General features: G+C 32.5%; 2 protein-coding genes across 4 annotated transcripts; one reads left to right on the top strand and one right to left on the bottom strand.

Annotated features, from left to right (window-relative positions):
* The first annotated feature begins 306 nt into the window (after positions 1 to 306).
* On the top strand, positions 307 to 4,970 carry LOC145562123 (transcription factor bHLH121-like). The gene is made up of 5 exons (XM_081622308.1): positions 307 to 666; positions 1,258 to 1,379; positions 3,771 to 3,898; positions 3,977 to 4,435; positions 4,516 to 4,970. Exons 1-5 carry the CDS (start codon positions 596 to 598, stop codon positions 4,660 to 4,662), a joined length of 927 nt encoding a protein of 308 aa, XP_081478434.1. The 5' UTR covers positions 307 to 595; the 3' UTR covers positions 4,663 to 4,970.
* A 699-nt stretch (positions 4,971 to 5,669) lies between these two features.
* LOC145562122 (calcium-dependent protein kinase 28-like) lies at positions 5,670 to 11,245 on the bottom strand. Of its 3 annotated transcripts, none has more exons than XM_081622305.1 (12): positions 10,423 to 11,245; positions 9,640 to 9,770; positions 9,413 to 9,454; positions 9,165 to 9,276; positions 9,000 to 9,078; positions 8,574 to 8,743; positions 8,090 to 8,216; positions 7,790 to 7,905; positions 7,592 to 7,699; positions 7,413 to 7,475; positions 7,113 to 7,286; positions 5,670 to 6,297 (listed from the first exon to the last, which is right to left on the bottom strand). In XM_081622305.1, the coding sequence occupies exons 1-12, from the start codon at positions 10,837 to 10,839 to the stop codon at positions 6,133 to 6,135; spliced, it is 1,704 nt and encodes a 567-aa protein (XP_081478431.1). In that variant the 5' UTR covers positions 10,840 to 11,245; the 3' UTR covers positions 5,670 to 6,132. The 3 variants fall into 3 exon arrangements, with proteins under 3 accessions (XP_081478431.1, XP_081478432.1, XP_081478433.1); XM_081622306.1 differs by having other exon boundaries at positions 10,428 to 10,567; XM_081622307.1 differs by lacking the exon at positions 10,423 to 11,245 and adding an exon at positions 9,843 to 9,971.
* Between the last annotated feature and the right edge of the window lie 10,581 nt (positions 11,246 to 21,826).

The following is a 21,826-nucleotide window of genomic DNA, read 5'->3' as shown; positions in this document are numbered from 1 at the left end:
TACAAATAACGATTGTCCTCTATATCCAAGATCCAATTACACTTTGTCTAATTCCTGTTAATTAGGGTGGTTACCCTAAACATATGCATAGACAAAATGGTTAACTACAAAGGTTTAATTATGGAAATCTATAATTCTATGGTAATGCCTAAACCTAAAGTATATTGCTTTGTATATTATTTATATTCAATAATTTTATTTACATCCAATAATAAAGTCAACTATGATTATGATTTGTAAAATTAAGCTTAAATTCTCACCTCAGTAGTCAGTACACTGTACATATCCCCAAAAAAAAAAAAAAAAAAAAAAAAAAGGCGTGTGCACGCCACAATTACATTTTTATTTTATGTTTCATAATTTTCTGGGTTCGGTTCATCTTCCATGTGATCGTGAAAGAGGAGGAGGAGACAACAACAAACAAACACAAAATTTTTGTGATTTCTTACTCATTTTGTATAATTTTTCTGTACAAAAAGTGTAATCAGAAATCAAAAATTTTACCCATTTCCAAAAAAAAAAAAAAAAAAAACCTAGTTTAATTTAGTTTATTTTGAAGTAGAATTAATTGGGAAATTAATACTACTACTAAAGTATGGATCAGTGGCAAACTGATAAAGTTTGTCAACCTCTTTATCCATCCCAAAGTTCCCAGCTTGATTCCAGGTTTTTTACTATCTCTCTTAGTATTATTATTTTCTGGGTATTATCTGCAAATTTGAGAATTGGGTTTCAGTTTATTTGTGTTTTTCCTATTGTTTTCTTGATTTTGATGAATTTGAAAATTGGGATTTTGTTTTTTTTTAATTAATAGTTGGTAAGTAATCAAATTCATGAACTATGGAAAAATTGTGGTTCAGTAAGTTGGAAGAACTAATGGGAAATACTGGAGAAAGTTGCAAATTGTAGAACAAGTAAATGAAGTATCTATTTAAGTGAAGTAATGTGACATTATCATATATATATATATATATATATATATATATATATATATATATATATATATATATATATATATATATATAAGTGTACTAGTTAATCTATACTTTTATAATTGAACAAATTTTATCATTCTTTTGGTTAATTATATAGCCACATTAATGAGAGGTGGTTGTGGGTGGAAAATGAGAGGAAATTGATAGCCCTATATTGTATGGAGGAAAGTATTTCCATCAAATTAATCAACCAAGGTGTGCCTTTGATTAGCAGAGAAAAGGAATGATTTGTATTTTTTTGTTTTACACTTTTGTTTCATAGACAAAGGCCTGAGGCAGAAGTTAAGGATCCTGTCGCTGTACGAAAGGTTCAGAAGGCAGACCGGGAAAAGTTGAGGAGGGATCGATTAAATGATCAATTTCAAGAGCTTGGTAGTGCTTTAGGTAATCTATACAGTATTTTCTTTTGTACATACTTCTCCCTTGCTGATTTGTTGCCTTCATATATCATCTTTGTGGTATTGGTGTTAGTGGAAAAACGTAATTGATAAGTTCATGTTATACTATAATACTGTTGGAGTAAGAAGTGCCCGAGGCTCCAGAGGGGTAGTATACACTATGCATATCATTGCTTCTAAAAAATAAAATATGACAACTCTCAATGCCATGACACCACACTAGCACTACTACTATTTACAATTAGCCACCTTTCATAACATGGGAGTTGGGCCTGGGTTAAGATGAGACAATGAGTGACTCTCCAAACTATGAAAGCACACAAACCTTTAGAGATACTGCTACTGTTAGAAATCAACCAATCTTCCTGACTGCTCCATTGCTTGAATTTCTTGACAATTAGAAGCACTCAGACCTTTATAAGGCCTTATGATCCCAATTGCTAGATGGATAAACAAGGAATCCTAGGAACCTCTTAGGCTAATATTTCATATTTTCATACAGAACGTACGCAGGTATGCTACATATATCCCCAAAAAGGTCTGCTTGAGCAATTTGCTTATCTGATACACAACTTAGAGGAATATTTCTGACCTTGCTCTTCTGGATTTTAGCTGTTTTGTAGTCATTTGACCTTCCTCTCTTACCTAGACCTTTCCAATGTAGGTCTTTCATAAGTTGCTCTCCGCTAGTTTTACTGGTCCAGAGGCAAGGGATTGTCATCAACGAAGGACAACTTTAAGTGAATGATTAGTTTGTCAAACATCAAATCCAGTGTTTTCGTCTGCCATACATTGCAACCTGCATTCTAAAACATAATTGCCCTTGCAATTTTTTATTCTTTCATGGGGGTTTATTTATTTCATTTTGTAATCCAAACAAGACTTAATGTAGTTAAAGTGCATGACTGTCTGAGTGAGAGTATGAACATAAAGAAGATTATTGAAATTTTTTTGATGGGAGTTTAACCAGAGATATGATTGGTGACTTTTAATGCTATTAGTTCCTGAGTATGTACATCAAATCTGTGATACATCTGATCTCCATAGCTTATATAACACTTGTTCTTGTGAGAAAGGACTTCAAAAACTACTCCCGTTTCAAATAATGGACCACATGTTAATATGGTAGTAAAAACATAAATGTTTATTAGGTGTTTTGAGTTGCAAATTGCAATGTGTAGATAACATACTTCGTATTTCTTGGGAAAGAATATTCAAAAAAGGGGATTTTGATTTAATATAAAACTATCATTGTTATAGAAGTTGAAATGATATAGTGATATAAATTAGTGGTTATGCATCACCATGGTGATTAAAAAAGAAAAAGAAAAAAATGGTTTCGCTCCCCTCCTCAGGCTATCATATATTACTTCTGTTTCATATTATTTGCAACGATTAAACATTTTCTTCTCACACTTGATGTCAATTCGTTACTCACACCTGATGTCAAATCGTTGCAAAAAATATACAACGGAGGTAGTATTTTTGGCTGTGAAATTAGACTATTTCCTCTGACCCTTTTTTCTTTGTTTTTCTCTAGATTTTCGTTGTTAATTTCAGTAAATTTACACAAGTAATGTAGATGTTCTAGTCTCCCTATGGTGGAGTTGTTGGTAGTTGGTGTAGTTTTTCGCCCCCGTTGTACGGTAGGGTTATAAAAAAAATCAATTATGTTCAATCCTGCAATCGATTTGTTGGTAAAGATTCGCACGGGATTGCAAAGGTTGTCAAAATTTTCAGATACGTTCAAATGATGAATCAAGTGAAATCATCCTCTTGGCTACAATAATTCGTTTGACCGTCTCTCTAAAAAGCCTATATATTCCAGCGATGTGTGTGAATGATGTATAATAGTGTAAGATCTAATCAACGATTGTAGCTTCAATGATGAATTCCTTTGTCTGATTTAATAATTTTATGTATTTGTTAAATTTAGATTTCATTTGTAATGCCATATAGCTTTTTATTAATGGATTGATTATTGCAAAAATAATATAGATTAGTGGGTAGTTTGGAGCTAGATGAGTGATAGTAATGAAGGCAATGACAGTTTTTCTAGTAGCAATTAGCGAGTAAAAACCATGTAAAAGGTGGAATGTAGTGTTCAATTAAAGTACCGGTTTCAAGTAGATGTTTGAGGTTGAGGCTAGTTCCATTTCTTGCTAAAATCACATTCCACTACCACCCCAGCCCCCAAAAATCTATACCAAAAGCTAGTTGTCCTGATTCCTGAACACAAATTTAAAGAACTACCTTCACACTGCCAATTTTTCTAGTAGAACAACTAACCTCAACTATTTATTCCTATAATTGGTAGTTGGTTGAGAAAGATTATTAGCTGTTTTTTTTGCTGACAAAGATTTTCACCCTTATCCAGATCCAGAGCGGCCTAAGAATGATAAAGCGACCATCTTGACAGATGCCATCCAAATTTTAAGAGATTTGACTGCTGAGGTCAACAAACTAAAAGCTGAATGCGCTACCCTCTCAGAGGAATCACATGAGGTGATATTTGTGCTATTCTTTGTACTTAAAAGCCTTTGAGATCATCCTAGTGCATTTCTCATGAGTTGATTGCAACAGTTGACCCAGGAGAAAAATGAGCTTAGAGAAGAGAAGGCATCCCTGAAATCAGACATTGAGAACCTCAATGCTCAGTATCAGCAGAGACTCAGGGTAGTTTACCCTTGGGGTGCTGTTGAATCTTCCGTTGTTATGGGGCCACCTTACTCATATTCGCTACCTATGGCAGTGCCCCCAGGTTCAATTCCAATGCACCCATCTCTTCAGCCTTACCCTTTCTTTGGAAGCCAAAATGCTAGTACAATTCCTAGCCCCCACCCAGCTTTTATGCCATACCCAACACCTCCAAATCCACATGTTGAGCAACAACCCATTCAGCCTGAATCCACTTCTCATGTATTGAGCAAACCAAGCAAAGGTTCAGACAGTGGAAAAGCCAGACACCTTGAAAGAACTGATGGTTCCAGTGATGTAGCAACAGAGCTGGAACTGAAGACGCCCGGTTGCGGGCAGCAGCAGGTTAGTTTGACCAGTGTAGTTTGCTTCACTGTTTAAGCTGTATGGAAAAATGCATGACTAGGATTTTCACGTTTATGCAGGAATCTGAAGATAGGAAGGGCAAGCATTCACAAAAGAAGGAAAAAAGTGCCACAGATGGAGGCTCTCCAAGCAGATTTCCCTCCAGTCAAGGACCTCAAGAGAGTTCTTCCAATAGTGTAAGTCACATTCCAAAGTCTGACAGATGAAGCAGTTTCCCTTGTCCTTTTCTCTTGATTAGCTGCTAACAACATTCCGGAAAAATTCATCTATTACCAAACAAGGATAGAACATTGGGCAAGCTTGGTTGTGGGAAACATATACTCCCTTACATGCGTTACCATAGTTAGAACCTGACTTAGATCAATCTGGTGGCTGTGGCAAGGCTTGTTTTGACGATTCATTGTTACTTCGTCTGTAAAAATTAATCATAGGGACCTAAACTAGCTTCTTTGCAATATTGCCTGTAAATTTCAAATTTGATACTTCGTGTATTTGTAGTTTTCATGATTCCTTATGGAACGCCATGTGCATTTCATAGTTTACCTGATACTCTGGTTCGCCCTCCTTGATGACCATCTGGTGACCTGAACTTCTGCATGGGAGTTATTGCAGACTTGCAGTGTTGATAACAATGTTGCAGAAAATCTGGATCAGAGTGTTACATTGGAACATAGACTGCATCAATAAAATGGGACTTTACTCCATAGTTTATGCAGGTTGAAGAGGAAGTCCAAGCTGCTTTCTTGGACTGACCTTGTCCTATGTCAAAAACATACATTCCTTGCTCAACCGCCGGACTCTAAAAAGGGCTTCATTTGCATTTGCAGAGAAGAATCGGTACCCAGAAGGAAGAACATAAAATATTACTGGAAAAAGTCTCGCTGCACTCCCCTCGGCCCCTCCTGGGCAATTCTTGCTCTACTCTTCTTGATTTCTCTTCTATCCACTGTCAACTTTGGGGAAGTGGTTTTGATCACATAAGCAGTGAGTCAGTAACAGCAATTTGATGCTGGTGGTATAGTTTAATAGTGAGCTTTTGTCATGGGATGGTTAGTTTTTGTTTAAAGTTAGTAGTAGTTAGTAGTTTGGATTTGATCATGGGGTTACAAAAGCGAATGACAGTTAATAAGTCTGGTTACACAACAATGTAATAATCAATGTAGCAGTTTCTGAAGCAAAATTTGTTTTAGATTTATCCACAAAATTGTTGAAATGAAAAAAACAAAATTCACGCCTTCACTTTTTCTCTATATATAACTGTTGACATATATACAAGAAGGTAAAGTTTACATCCCCAAATTAGCATATCCAACAGATTTCGTTCAATCCCTTCCTCGGATTAAACTCAAAAACAAAGACTCTGGATTCTGACCAGAATAAAGAGGATACACACCAAATCTGGCCCTTCCCTTGTGATACCACCCTTTGAATCGATCGCCATGATCAATATCAAACACCCCCTAAGCTAACATCACCATAATCCTTTCCACACTTTCCTTTTCTCTTACTCCTTAATCCCCACTTCCCCCGAACAAGTTCACACAATCAGTGTAATTTGAAGTTTCTGCAACTTCATCCTGCTAGTTCCCTGTACACCTCCTTTCTGACGTGAACAAGGAGATGCCAAGCTCATAACCAACAAGCATGAACCATGCATGCATCAGAGCTGTATTTTTTCAAAGCTTCCTTGAATTCTTTCGGCAGGTTGGGCTGGCAACATTCCGTGAACTGACGCTTGCTGATCTCAGAAGCCTTCTGAATTCTGCAAGGCTTATTTTTCCATCTTTATCAATGTCAGCCTCCTCTAAAAGTGGATCCACTGACCCCTTCAATCCAGTTTGCTGGAAAGAAAAAAAACAAATGTGAGAAAAGCATAAATGTAGTAAGAGCAAATAATAGAAACAATATCGGCGAGAAGTAACACTTCACTACATCAGTACAATACACTGATAAGTTGGGAAAGAGTTGTTTTCCTGTTCCTCATTTTCTCGATCAGTTTTGAAATTTATTAAAAAGCATATTTCTCTGAAATATCATGGTTCAAAAAAGTACATACGACATCAATCAAAATGTACATCCAGCATAAGGGATAAACTTGCCCATACTCCAAAATAGATCATTTAATCCAATCCCGGGTAAGTTATTTCCAAATTGACCCTCTATTAAACTAGAAAATTCCTTAATATAGCCCGAATTTAAAAAAAAAAATAAATAAATAAAAAATTCCATGCACCGGGTAATTTATTTCCAAATTGACCCTCTATTAAACTAGAAAATTCCTTAATATAGCCCGAATTTTGTTTTAAAAAAAAAACCATCAAGATTGAGTTTGTTTCCCCATCTTGGAGAGTGATTTAACACTCTTTGTATGTCAAAACATCCAGAACCAATTTGCACATTCACTGTCACCTGGAGACCTTACAAGATGGAAAATGTAAAGGCTGTACGACATCCAACTTGAGACCCCCGCACAGCCCCCACACCAGAAATATACTAGGAAGCAGGCCAGTGACAGTTACAGAAGAGTACAATAGTGCAATGTCATAATTCCAGTGGTCACTAGAGAGAACACATCCCAATAATAATAACACACTGCTAATGACAGATCTAGATCTGAGATCTAGGTGCTTAAATTCTCAATGCCAGCTAAACTTACCATTCTGAGTTCTTCAGGGGTTATAAATCCATCTTTATCCACATCAAACTTTTCAAAGGCTGCCTGTGAAAGTTCTTGCCATTTATCATTGTCAAGCTCGTGCAATTGATGTATATGTAGAGTTGCTGCAACAAACTCAGTGAAATCCACAAGGCCATCTGTGTTGCTGTCAATCTGCCACAAAACAGACACATAACACAATCAGGACTTTAAAAGCAGTGGTTTATTTTAAAGTATGACATCAAATATATCAGAACAAGAATTTGCCACTGGCACTGGAAACAGAAAGCTTATAATTACCGCTTCAACAATCTCTGTAACACGGGAATCTTTAAGCTTCCAAGGAAGGTCCTTAGCAAGTGCCTGTAAAAGCTCATTGTGTCAAAATGGTGTTCAGTCAAAGGCAAAACAAACTGAACCTTCAGGTAATATAACATAATCAACTCTAAATCCCAAATTTAGAGTAAACCAGAACACACCTGCCTCATTTCTTCAAGACTGATGGTTCCATTTTTATCAATGTCAATAGCATCAAACTGATCTCGCAGATCAGCCAGCTCATCCTCATTAAGTGTACTTGCCAATGCCTAAGGGGGGACACAATTGAAAGAGGTTATGATGGGAAGATAATGTAAAAAATAAAAACATATTCCAAGCTTCACTGAGAATTATCATACCCTCAAGGCAAACTGCTTCATTCGACTGTACTTGACAAATTGTCGCATGTTACGTAGGACTGATATGTCAATGGGAATATCAGAAGCATTTCCACCTTCTCTGACCCAGGGGTGTGCTAAAAAAATAAAGGAAAGCAAAAGCACCAGTAAATTTCAATTAAAAATGGAAAAATATATTATATTATACAAGTTGAACAACTTAAGCTATAGACAAAGTAATTGCAAATTTCCTGTACTATTAAATTAGCAGATGAGTTCCATTGAGCATGATGTAAATACAAGAAAAGACCAGATACATACAGAGTGCCTGGGCAGCAGTAAGGCGAGTCCGAGGATCCTTCACCAATAATTTCTTCACAAAGTCCTTGGCACCATTGCTTATAGTAGGCCATGGTTTACGCCGGAAATCAGGCTTGTTCCGCAAAACCTGAAATACAAGTATTCTATTGAGCATGACAGAAAACAGGCTCCATATATGATAAGTTGGGAAGAATCAGAGATGTATTAAATGCCAGTCCTGCAGGCCGCAGCTTATACATGAAACAGATACTGAAATACTACATGAGCTTCTAAAGCACTGCATCAGAGTGTCCTCTATCAAACCATCGCATAGTAATAGATAACAAACAAGTACAATCCAAAGTAATAAAACACAAATTGTAAGGACACGTTGAAGTAAAATAAATTAATTCCTCCAAAAATTTCAAACTTGCAAGTATATACATATAGAAAATGGAAAGAAAAAAAGATGTCAGTATTTTAAGAAAATACACATTTTACATACCTCTTTGAATACACCACCTTCAGTTTTATCCCAAAATGGTCGTCTCCCACAGAGCAATATATAGGTGATGACACCAATGCTCCAAACATCAGACTCAGGGCCTGATTTTCGTTTCAGTACTTCTGGAGCAACATAGTAAGCACTACCAACAATATCTGTGAATTTTCTCCCTGCAAGTAGAAAAATTTTCCTAGCAGCGTCAAGATTTGGAAGCAACTCATATGATATGACACTAAGCAAAACTATAACAGTGTCCATGAACAGAAAACGGTAGAAAAAGTAGTCATTACTAAGTTCAGTATTTCACTGGTTATTCCACTCAAAGTTCATTAAAGGAAAAAGCAAAGGATCCACCGGAAGTCCAGAACTATGCAAAAAAAAAAAAAAACTTAAGTATCCAAATTTGATGATAAAGTTCCTACTCACCAGGTTTGATGAAATCCGATAGACCAAAATCTGTCGCCTTTAACGGTGAATCATCTTTAGCTGACTTGAAAAGAAAATTCTACAAGCAAGAAACATGTTGGAATTAAACATACCATTCCATTAAATTGGATTTTAAGGTTCATATGCGCACAGATAAAAGTCTACCTCAGGCTTCATATCACGGTGAACCAAACCATGTAAATGACACTGAGCAGCAACTCTCAACATCTGACGTACCACCACTGCTGCGTCTTTCTCTGAATATCGGCTATCCTTTCTGAATTTAATACAAAAGTCATCAACATTAGAACATTTAAGTAGCTAAAAAAAAAAAAAGATGAAATACACACACACATCAAGGTGGCTGCTGGAAATTAATTGATGAAAAAGACAGAAAATAGAACATTGCTTACTTGGATAGTATTCGATCCAACAACTCTCCACCTTCACATAACCTGGTGATAAGTGATAATTAGTTCACAGAATAAAGGAGAAGTATTGCAATTCAAAGCATTGTCAATAATTCCATTTCAGCCAAGCCCCGGGCTCTTCATTAGTGGCTAAAACCGAATACAATTTGGTTCGATCAAATTAAGTAAGCTATAAAGTACTCTCATATAGCTTGGATGGTAAAACTTACTCCATCACTATGTACACATAATTTTCATCCTCAAATGCGTTATGGAACTGAACTACATTCTCATGGCCTGTAAGGGCCTTCAATATCTTAACTTCGCGCTTAACATCCTCCACTGCGATTGGAAGTATCATCTGCAACAAAAGGCATGAATTTGTTATAATCATCACAATAAAGTTATTATAGAGCAAAATTCAGCAACCCACCAGTATTACAAGCTTCCATTAGCATTTTCACAGTGTATTGCATGATATCGCCTTATCTAATCAATTTCGACTACTATAGATTAGCCAAAAATCAAAAGATTAATTAGAACCTAGCTATCTATTCTTCTAAACCTACAAAAAAAAAAAAAAAAAAAAAAAAAAAAAAAAACAGACATAATTAGCAACTATTTATTGCTTAAGGAATTCCAAATTTGACCTTCTTCACTTTCCAAAATCTTTATTACGAACTAACGAGTACTTAACAAGCAACAAGACAAGAACCTTTGATGATTCATCATCATTTAATCCACAACGAGAAGATGAACCAACTAACCAACCAATCCCAATTTCACAATCAACCCAATAACCAAAAACATTAAATAAAAACAAAACAAAAATACCCTTGTTACAAACAAATTATATTTCAACAACCCATCATTCCAAAACCGGAAAAAACAATCAAATTAATTACAAACTTTAAAATTAAATAATAATAATAATAATAATAATAATAATAATAATAATAATAATAATAATAATTAAAAAAAAAAACCCAGAAAAATTAAAAAGAAAATAGTACCTTACTCTTATCAATCTTTTTAACAGCAACACGATCAGCATTAGATTTATCAGTAGCAACATAAGTATACCCAAATTGTCCATGCCCTAATAATTTTCCAATTGTATATTTGGAATCAAAATCTTTTTCATACCCAAAATCTGTCCGTTTACCACAAGGAATTGAACTTTGACGGCGTGAATTCGTTCTATCTCTAAGTTTAACCATTGGAACAGTATTCCTCTGTTTTTGTGGGCCCTCTGTTTTGCTCTGTTTTTGCTCTGTTTTCGCCACCATTTTCGTGGGTTCTTTCTTATGATTGTTCACCGTCAATGTGGCGGTGCCGGAGGTTGTGGCGGTGCCGGCGGTAGTCGTGATATTCGAGGTTGTATTGCTGTTTGATCCATTTACTTTTGAAGATGATAAACAAGAACCCATCTTTTTATTTCGATTTTTCTGGGAAATTAAATTTGATTTGTTTGATTAATTGGGGAATCAATGAATACCCACTAAAATTAAAATTGGGGGAAAATGAGGGATTAAATTGATTTATATAATAAGGGGGGAAAAAATTGGGGAAGAGAGAGAAAAAGGGTAGGAAAGAAGAAGGAAGAAGGTGAGAAAGAGGGTATTGGGGGAGATGATGGTGGTGGTGCTGATTGGAAATGGACAAATAGTGGTCAAATCGGAGACTTTGAAGGAGGAGAGACTTCAAAGGAATAAACTATATTTATAAAATTAATTTTTTTATATATAAAAAAAAAAAATTAAATTATTTTTATTTTGGATTTTGGAAATTTTTTTGTTTTCCTTAACAAGGAAGACGAGGAAATAATGGATTTGGGATGAAAAATGATGTTTGAGTTTTTTTTGGTTTAATCAACTTTATAATCTTTTGGAAGATGTACAATTTCAGCATTAATGTGAATATGTGTGATGGACAGGTGGTATTTTTGCAATAATATTCTTTTTCAAAGGAAAATAATACTCAATTTTTATTTTTGCTTGTTGGAAAGACAAGTATAGAATTGTGTAAAGTCTTGTACAAAAAAAAAAAAAAATGTTGTGTAAAGGAATGGTACATTTGTACTCCGTATTAGATACTTCATACGGAGTACTTCGATTAGTACTCGTAATAATTTAACTTACGGCCTAAAATATGATCAAAGTGTACTTAAGTGTCTACAAAGATCCTTATTCTCTACCCAATAAAAAAAAATATATAAGTACATGAGTGCAAGATGAAAAGTGGTTATTTATTTACTTCATATTTAATTTTTTTTTTAAAAAAGAATGGATTAAAATTACATAAAATTATACAAAGTAAAAATTTAAGAAAGGAATGTATCATGATAAAAGAAATTGAATTGGGGGCTTCAAAATAATAAAACTTTACAATTAAAGGTATTTTCTATTTTCATTTTTAAAACTAGTTTAGGTCTTTTCAGGGTTAATCAAATTCAATCATGTATATCTAAGGTAAAATTAGGGGCAATTATGTTTAATCAAACTTAATAAGTTAATTTCAAGTCAATTTAGATGAATAGATTGCATCCTAGGTTAATATATTTTTGCTTATAATACTTAAAAATACAAATATATTCATTGTGTAGTTTTATAGCAAAACAATAAAATAATATAATAAGTATTATTATTTAAATAAAATAATAAATAAAAAAAGTTATTTAAAGTTGGAATGTATGATAAAATTCTACATCGGTTAGTGCTGCATTTGCTTATTATAAATCTTACAATTTATTTTTTTATTTTTTTATTTTTTTTTAATATAAAACCCGAACTTAAGGCTGCATTTATCATTTTTCTAATTCAAAAAGTGATTGTTTCTTTCACATATAAAACAATTAAATCTTATGAAAAGTTTATTTGCTATGGGAATTTTCCCTTATGAACTTCTTAAGAATTGACATACATACTCTTGCTTGATTGGCCTTAAGTTGGTAAACCATGCATTCACACTTGATAGGAATTAATGAAGTAAGACACTTCAATTCATGTCTCATGTAAATTTTAATTAACTTTACAAGATAAGCATCACTTCCCCCAATTTATTTATTTCATGTAAGCCAAACAATATGACAAATAAAATTTGTAGGAAGTCAATCATCCCCCTCTAATGGCTTGCAACCAAACAAGCAATTCATGATATATCCACGTCATTACTTAGTTAGCATTGTTTATATATATTGCAATCTTTTTGTATTTTATCTTAATTTGGTTGTCGACTGTGATTTTTCATTATTTTCAATCAAATATATGTGATCACTACTTATTCGACCTTATTATACTTGATTTTAAACTCCAAAATATGGAAGTCCCAAGAACAACAATACAAATATACAACAATCGATGACATATACTGTATCCTAGTTGTATAAATTAACTTCATATTAATATAATTACAAGTACTATATTTTAATCAAATATAGTAAAATAAAAATCTCCTGGAACAACAAAAGATTGAGGATAATATTATAATGGATTATTGATGCAATGATGCATGCATCTACTTCTCGAGCCTCGACTCCAAAAACAAACAATGTATTGTACTATTGTCCAACCCAATTAACCTACTACTCCACTAACACACTGTCAAATATAGTCCTCAAAAGTTATAACCTAACTCCATAACAGTGTTATCTAGCTAGTAATTAGTCTACTAATCTAGTAATTAGCATGCAATAATGATAACCATTAACATCTATTTATATTGGGTGATTTCCATCAATATTGTTAGAAAAGTTATAAATTTCAAGATTATGCTAACTTTTGTAGATATTCCCTACATACCGTTCATGTCACCATAAAAATTGAATTTAATTTTTTTTAAAAGTAAAACCGCTAATTGAATTAGCGGTTTACTTACTTAAAATTGATGTACACAAAACAAAATAATAGAAACCGCTAATTCAATTAGCGGTTTCCCTTTGATAAAACCGCTAATTAAGGGTTCGTTTGGCATCACTGTGGTTTTCTGTTTTTTTGTTTTTTAAAAGTATATTACATATGTCACATAATGAATAAAAAATTATTTAGACTTATTAAAATCATGATAATTTTGAAAACTGACAACTAAAAAGTGGAAACACCTTTTTCTTGTTTACTGTTTTTGGTTTTTAGTTTTCAAAAAAACAGAAAACTGAAAACCATGATGCCAAACAAGCCCTAAATTAGCAGTTTTGTTGTAAAAAAAAATAATAAAAAAAAAAAATAAATAAATAAATAAAATTTTATTGACATAGAAAGTATGTAGGGAATATTAGCAAAAATTGACATATGAGCTTGTTTGGTTACCACAAATTCCTATGGGCAATGAAAATTCCCATGAATTTCAATTTTCATGGGTTGTTTGGTTGCCTTGTAATTTGTAAAATGCAGGCAATGATATTTCCTTGGGAAATCATAATTGATGTACGGTACAGGAAGTTTCTCACCTTGTACCCCCTTGGTCAATTACACTTCCCACATGAATTTTTAGAGTGAATTTACGATTTTAGCCCTGAAATAATAAATTGGCGCTGCTTTTTTTTCATTTCCCTCCTTTTTCCCGTCACTTTTGTTTCTCTCTCCAAACTCCTTTGCTTTTCTAGTAGTGGGCATTTAGGTGTTGTGGCTATTGTGTCTCATATCTCTCCATCTCTTTCTTCCATAATCAACCAGGGAACCAAATTATAGGTATGTAATTTTATCCTCTTCTTCCTTGGTTTATCAATTTGATTTGTAAGAACTAGTACATCTACATTTTCATTTTTCTAAACTTGTGTAAAGGATTTGATATGGAGGCTTGTCTAAATTGGTTTAGCAAGGGTTGAATTTTTGCTTTCATTATTTCTCCGGAAATCTTGGTGCATGTAAGTAAAATGGGTGATATAAATTATGAGGTTCTTGAATTGACAGAAAAATTATTCCAATTTGATAACCTAGGTTTTTAAATTACCCAAATATTTCTGAATTGGAATGGAGAGCATAGCATGGATAGGGTAGAAGGAATTATTTTTTTGCAATTTTTTGTATGATTTTGCATAATCACTAAGATAATGCTGTTTCTAGTAAAAAAAAAAAATTAAAAACGTTTTCTGGGTTCAAATTTTGGTTTCTGGAATCTTCTTCTTTAATTATTTATGGGTTCAATTTTGTTAAATTTCATAAATAGTTGGATGGTTGGGGTTTAACGTTTTGATTAGCTTGTAGTATAATTGATGAACAAAGGGCTTAAATTTGTTTTGGGAGTATTAATCATGAGTCCATGATTCTAGAGATACTTTGGCTCAAATTATTTGTATTTTGCTATGATTAATCACAATTTCACCATGATTCTTTATTGCTAAGAATTTTAAATAGTCAGATTTAGATATATATGAATTTGGTGTATGCTTGAACTTGGGCCCCTCCAAGGAGTATATACATTCTTTGTTTGCGTAAAAAAATGTAAGGATATATATTAAGGCATGGATTTAGGAGTATAAATTTGACTACTAGAGCATATCTTTTTTTGACAAGTACTAGAGCATAACTTAAGAGTATAATTTGAAGATATTGGTATATTGTGATTTGTGAGGTTATTGCTTGATTTTACAATTGTTACTTCAAACTACACGGCTAAACTTGATGATTGAATCCTATAGTGTATTTCGTTTGTGCTTATTTCATTTTTGTTAATAATTTTACATATTTTCAATTAAATGCATCTGGATTATTGTTCATTTTAAGGAGCTCTTTATGTGAATGAATATAGTTTTCAACTTTCTATTTTATTTCATTGTAAATTGTGAAGTAGAAGTAGTATACATTTGGTGATATAAGCTTATGAAGAGCATTGTTTATAAATATTTGTCAACAATCAGCAACTCCTCTCATTTTTTTAGATTTTTGCTATAGATAAGATGTACAATATGCCATTATATCTTTGTCTTTCATATATATATTTTCTAGGTACGATTAAGTTTAGATATTTAATACAACCTTCCTTTGATTTTTTTTTTTTAAAATTACTCTTATGCAACTAAGACTAATTTTTATTTGTTACTCAGCTATGGCTCGTATGCCTTTTAAGTAAACAGAAGAAGATTGCAACAACATGTATTGTCATATATAGGCAATTGATGATCATGTTAATGAAAATAATGGTTGATCTCGTGTATCTTCTTACTATTTTGAACGTCAAAATTCCAACGCCCATAACCTACATATTTGATAATTCTATGGAGGAAAGGGTTTATGCTAGGATTTTAAATATAAGACCAATGATCCAAGGGAGTGATGTAGCATGTTTGGATAACCTTAGAATGGATAGAGCTTGCTTTTATAAGTTCTGTGAGATGCTTAAGGATGTTGGGAAATTGCAAGGAAATAGGAATTCAAGTTTGGAAGAAATAGTTGCTTTATTCCTTTTTACACTTTCTCATGATACCAAAAATCGAAGAACTCAATTATACTTTAGAAGAAGTGGGGAGACAATTTCAAGGCACTTCAACTTGGTTTTACAAGCTCTTCTTAGATGTCACCATATTCTATTTAAAAAACCAGAGCCAGTGACTGAAAATTGCCAAGATGACAGGTGGAAATGGTTCAAGGTAAGTTGCAGCTTATAGTAATTTTTTTTTAACAAGTGCATACACATATAAAATCAATTAATAAGTGAAAAATTATTGTAGAATTGTTTAGGTGCTTTGGATGGAACACATATCTATGTTCGTGTTGGAGACAAAGATAAAGTTAGATTCAGAAATAGAAAAGGAGAGATTTCTACTAATGTCCTAGGTGTGTGTACACGAGATATGAAATTTGTGTATGTGTTACCTGGGTGGGAGGGCTCAGCACATGACAATAGAGTTCTTCGTGATGCACTTTCTCGAAGAAATCCATTAAGAGTCCCTCAAGGTAATGAGAACATCTAATTTTTCATTAATTAGTAAATTAAATATAAAGATCTGTTTAAGTCTAAATGGATTAAAGACCTTTTTTTTTAAGGTAACTACTACTTATGCGATGCTGGATATATGAATTGTGAAGGATTTTTAACACCATTTAGGGGTCAAAGATATCATTTGAGTGTTTGGAAAAATGGTGCTCAACCACTATGTGCTGAAGAGTATTTTAACATGAAGCATTCTCAAGCAAGAAATGTCATAGAAAGATGTTTTGGATTGCTGAAAATGAGGTGGGGTATTCTACGAAACACAACTTGGTATCGTCGTAAGGTCGTATGTAGGATTATTTTGGGTTGTGCTTTGGTACATAACTTCATTCGAACCTATATGAATGTCGATCCTATGGAGCATTTGATTGAAAATTATATGCAAGAAGATGTTGGTGAAAGTATTGAGGTTATGGAGACTAGCATAGCATGGAATTCTTTTAGACATGACCTAGCAACTGAGATGTATGTCTCTTGGTTGCAATCCAGGGCTGATTAAGTAGTTGTCTTGATTTTAATAATCTACCCTCGTACAACTTGTATTACGAATTTTTTTTTGTAAGAATACTATTACTATTAATTGTACCATGACATGATCATACCAGAGCATGGTCAATTTTGTGTACAATTTTATGTATTATACAGATATATATCTATATCTACTGTTTTTATTTTTATGATATTTATTATTTTGAATGAGTTTTGCGTACTTGCTAACTATGAAGTTGTATATGTCATTAATTATTATATACTTAAAGATCACAAAAATTTTGTATGTCTCCTGTAATATGTGTGCTGGACAGAGTACATGCTTTCAAATGAGTCAGTGTACTGGTCAAGGGAGCTTCAAGCAAAGTGCTGGAAGCAACTCTACTAGAAACTTGTCGAGATGGTCATTACATGAGGATCGTGCACTTGTTAATGCCCTGAATGATCTAGTCGATCTTGGTGGATGGAAAACTGACAACGGCCAATTTAAAAATGGTGCTTATGCTAAGCTTGAAGCTCTTATGAAAGGAAAACTCCCCGGTTGTGACAAAAAAGCTAAGCCTCATATTGAGTCTCGAGTTAAGCTTTTGAGAAAGCAATACGATGCTATTACTGAAATGCTTAGCCCTAGTGCAAGTGGATTTGGGTGGAATGATGAGGGAAAGTTTGTCACATGCCCGCAAACTGTTTGGGATGAATGGATTAAGGTAATTATTAGAACTAATGTCCTATATTGTTTGTCTAATATCCTTGAAAAAAACTTGATGACTGAACTTTGTTTTATCATTCTACTTGGCAGAGCCATAAGAATGCTGCAGGGTTACGCAACAAACCTTTTCCATTTTATGATGACCTAGGAAAGATTTTTGGCAAAGACAGAGCAGTGGGAAATGAAGCTGAAAGTGTGTTTGATGTGCTTGAGGAGATGGAGCAAGAACAGAGAGGTGGAGAAGAACAAGAAGTCCATTGTAATGAAGAGGAATCTAGTCCAACTTCTGAATGTAGTCCTACTGGACCTCCACCATCAGCAACACGATCTACTACCAAGACAAAGAGAGCAAGGACAGAAACCATTGAAGCCTTAAAAGACTTTTCGACCAAGCTTGCAAAAATTAGTGACGTGATGGAAGGTGCAAGTGAACATATTGGTCGTCTTGCTAGTTGTTTTCAACATGAGTCTAATTCTGCAGAGAGAAGAATGAAAGTGACAAGTGAAATCATGAAAATGGAGGGATTATCTCCAAATGATGTTCTTACGATCTCAAAGAAGATTGCTCTTAATCCTCTTGAAGTCGATTTCTTTTTCAGCCTTCCAGACGATTACAAATATGCTTATGTCCAAGGTTTGTTGATTCCCGATTAAAAGGTATTTTTGCAAGTATACTATGAAGAAGAGACTAGTACCTAAAAGGATCATATGAGCTGCTCTTCAAGTCTCTTAATTAGCAGGACTATTATTGTTACTTTTTGTGATGATACACTACAATACGACACCAATATATATGTGTCGGCTAATTTACTATTGCTGCTATGTCGATTATAATATTTTGTGCAGCTTTTTGTGATTTAAAATAGCAAGATTAAATGTAAATTTTTTGTAATGCTCGTAACCTGACATTTTATGGATTTCATCAGGTTAACTCTTTTGTAAAGTATAATGTATCTTTTGTAAGGGAAGGAAGGAAGAAACAATACTTCATAGCTCATCTTTTTAATTTGATACTGATGCATGCAAGTTGAAAAGTGATGTTTATTTTTACGCTTATGTGGACTAGTGGAGCATGTAGTTTCCATATGATTGAGCTTTTATACAGTGGATTAGATTAGTAAAGCATGAAACTGCCATGAATGAATGTAAAAAAAAAAACGTAATTTAGCTCTTATTAAAGAAAAAATTAAGAGTTGATTGTTTGTGGCAAGTTTCAAAAAAAAAGAATGTATTATAATTTTGATAAAAGGTAGTTAAGTTTGTTAAAATACATGGGAAATGTAGCAAGTGAACCAAACAAGATAAGGGAAGTAAAATCCTAGGAAGTTAAAATTCCCAAGTATCAACCAAACAACTTTAAGCCAATTCCTAGAAATTTCATGTAGTAATTAAATTCCCATGTGTTACAAATTCCTTTGGGAAATAACTTCCCATTGCAACCAAACAAGCTCTTGGAATTTATAATTTTTCTAACTATTTCTATGGAAATCACCCATTACTCGCCCAACTTCTAAGAAATAAAAATTGTCTAACCTACTATTCGCCCAACTTCTAAGAAATCAAGTGAGTGTCACGAGTTACTGCAACTAATTATTTTGTTTGATGACAGCAGGAATATTGCCCACTAACAGCTATACATGCATGCCAAGATTTCTTCCGTACATATGAATCATTGCATAACAATATAAAACAAAATTATCTTTTACGGAGGATACTCCTCTGCTACATATTACTCACAACAAAGAAATATTTTATATCTCACAAGTAATATCCCTTTGTTGCGAATAATTCGTAACGGAGGAAGTATTTTTTTCTATGTTCTTATTGTTCTACTTCATATGTCACCAATTAATGTGAACATATAAAGATTTATTGATAAAAATAATTTAAGTTTAACTACTACTCCCTCCATTTTTTTAATAAGTTAGAGTTGAGATTTTTCATTATTCATATGTCACCAATTTTTCATTAAAAATATTGATGGTTAAATTTATGTCTCAATAAATGTGTAAGTTTGACTTTAACTTATAAAAAAAAAAGGAGTAGGAGAGATATGTAGGTAGAGATTATAGAGTATAATTAACAGTAAATCTTATCGTTCTCACTATTCAAGAATTCAATCTCTTATACATCCCTCTAGGCTCTTACGCAGCATGCTTATTGTGACTTTTAACGCATTATCTTTAGCTTTACCTTGCTTAATACGTTAATTTACACTTAATGTATACGCGTGAAGTTTTGTCACGAATCAAATGTGAAGATAAATCTACATTTAAGGTAAGATTTCTACGTTATCATTGTTTTGCCTATTTGGTAGTCCAAATTCCAAAATGATTGGAAATTTGTCTCCAACAAGTCTTGTTTGAATAATTGATTTGCTCCATTTGAAGTTGGCTTTACTTTATGAAATATCAAATCTTGCATTGTTTTTTGGCTACTTACTACAAGTCATTAAAGAAAACAATGGACTAAAGATTAAATGATTAGTTGTGTGTTCACACTTCACAAGCAACGCAAAATTACAAAAATCTTTTAATTTTTAGTATATTTGGATATTGATAAGAAAATGAAATAATTCGTATTATTAATATTTAATTCAGGTCGGTACATGATTGATTTAACAATTGACTTAGTATATATTTCTCTATATAAAAGTAAGAATCAATTATACTCCTTTTGTGAATTTATGTATTATCTTTAATTATGAGATTATGACTTGATAATATAACTAATCAATGAAAAATTTATACAAATTAAATGGAGGTTTTTAAACATTTTAATAAGCAAGTCTTGGCATAGTATTCATCATATGGCATCATGGTACATTAATGTATTAGATATATGTGTTAGAAATATGAATACCATACTATTTGAAAAATGACTACCATACTATTTTAATGATGGAGTATATAATATGATCGGTTCATTTTTTCACGTTACAATTGGTCATAATTAGTCTTATCATATCTACAATGTAAATATAAATTTTGGAAATTTTAATCTAACATAAAATATTTTTTGAGAAACCATAAAATAAGAATAAAAATTGCATAAATGAAACTAAAAATTTGATAAATAAAAAAAATGTTGATAATAATATTTAATACTATTAATAAAGTAATTTAATTAATTACTTGAAAAAAATATGTCAATTATGAACTATAAAATAATTAAAACATTATGTTAGTCATATTTCAAATGACTACTATAAAATTTTCAATAAAAATGTATATACAAGTATACAACTCTCTTGCAAAAAAATTAGTACGACTTAGGCCCTGTTCTTTTGAGCTTCTGGGCAGAGCAGAGCAGATTTCAGCAGAGCAGAGCAGAGCAGAGCAGAGCAGAGCAGATTTCAGCAGAGCAGAGCAGATTGAAGCAGAGCAGAGCAGAGCAAAGCAGAGCCGAGCAGAGCAGAGCAGATTTCATTAATATTAATATTATTATTATTACTAATATTATTATAATTACTAATATTATTATTACTATTATTATTATTATTATTACTATTATTATTATTATTTTTACTATTATTATTATTATTACTATTATTATTATTATTATTATTACTACAATTATTATTATTATTACTACTGCTGCTGCTACTACTACTACTACTACTACTACTACTACTACTACTACTATTATAATCATTAAATTTTATTATTAAATATTAATTATAATTAATAATATTTATATTATTAAATATTAATTATATTATTATTATTAATATTATTATTATCAAATATTAATTATGTTATTATTAATATTATTATTATTATTAAATATTAATTATTATTATCATTAAGTATTAATTATTTATTATTATTATTATTAAATATACATTATTATTATAATAATTCAATATTAAGTATTAATTTTAAGCAGAGCAGAGCAGGGCAGAGCAGAGCAGAGCAGAGCAGATTGAAGCAGAGCAGAGCAGATTTCAGCAGAGCAGAGCAAAGCAGAGCAGAGCAGCTCTAAAGAACGGGGCCTTATTGAATTAAAGCCATATATGTTTTTTGTTTTTTTTTTCAATATATATGTTTTTTTTATATAATTTCTAGAGGAAAAGAGGTAAAATATGTTGACTAATGCAAAGTATTTCTTCAAGGTGGTACTACACGTCTACACCATATGTCATTTTCTAGTTAAATTAGTACTTTGAATATTGTGGTCTTGTGGAGACCAGTTTAGCTAATTACAGTAGTTATTTCATAATTAACTGATTTGAATGGGTAAAAAAAAAAAAGGCTACTTTAGCTCTCAAAGAATAAGAACCAAAAAAAAAA

Source organism: Chenopodium album, chromosome 10 (genome assembly GCF_948465745.1).
Source record: "Chenopodium album chromosome 10, dcCheAlbu1.1, whole genome shotgun sequence".
Lineage (NCBI taxonomy): Eukaryota > Viridiplantae > Streptophyta > Magnoliopsida > Caryophyllales > Amaranthaceae > Chenopodium > Chenopodium album.
The sequence above is the reverse complement of the archived record's forward strand: the minus strand, read 5'-3'. Positions and strand labels throughout refer to the sequence as shown.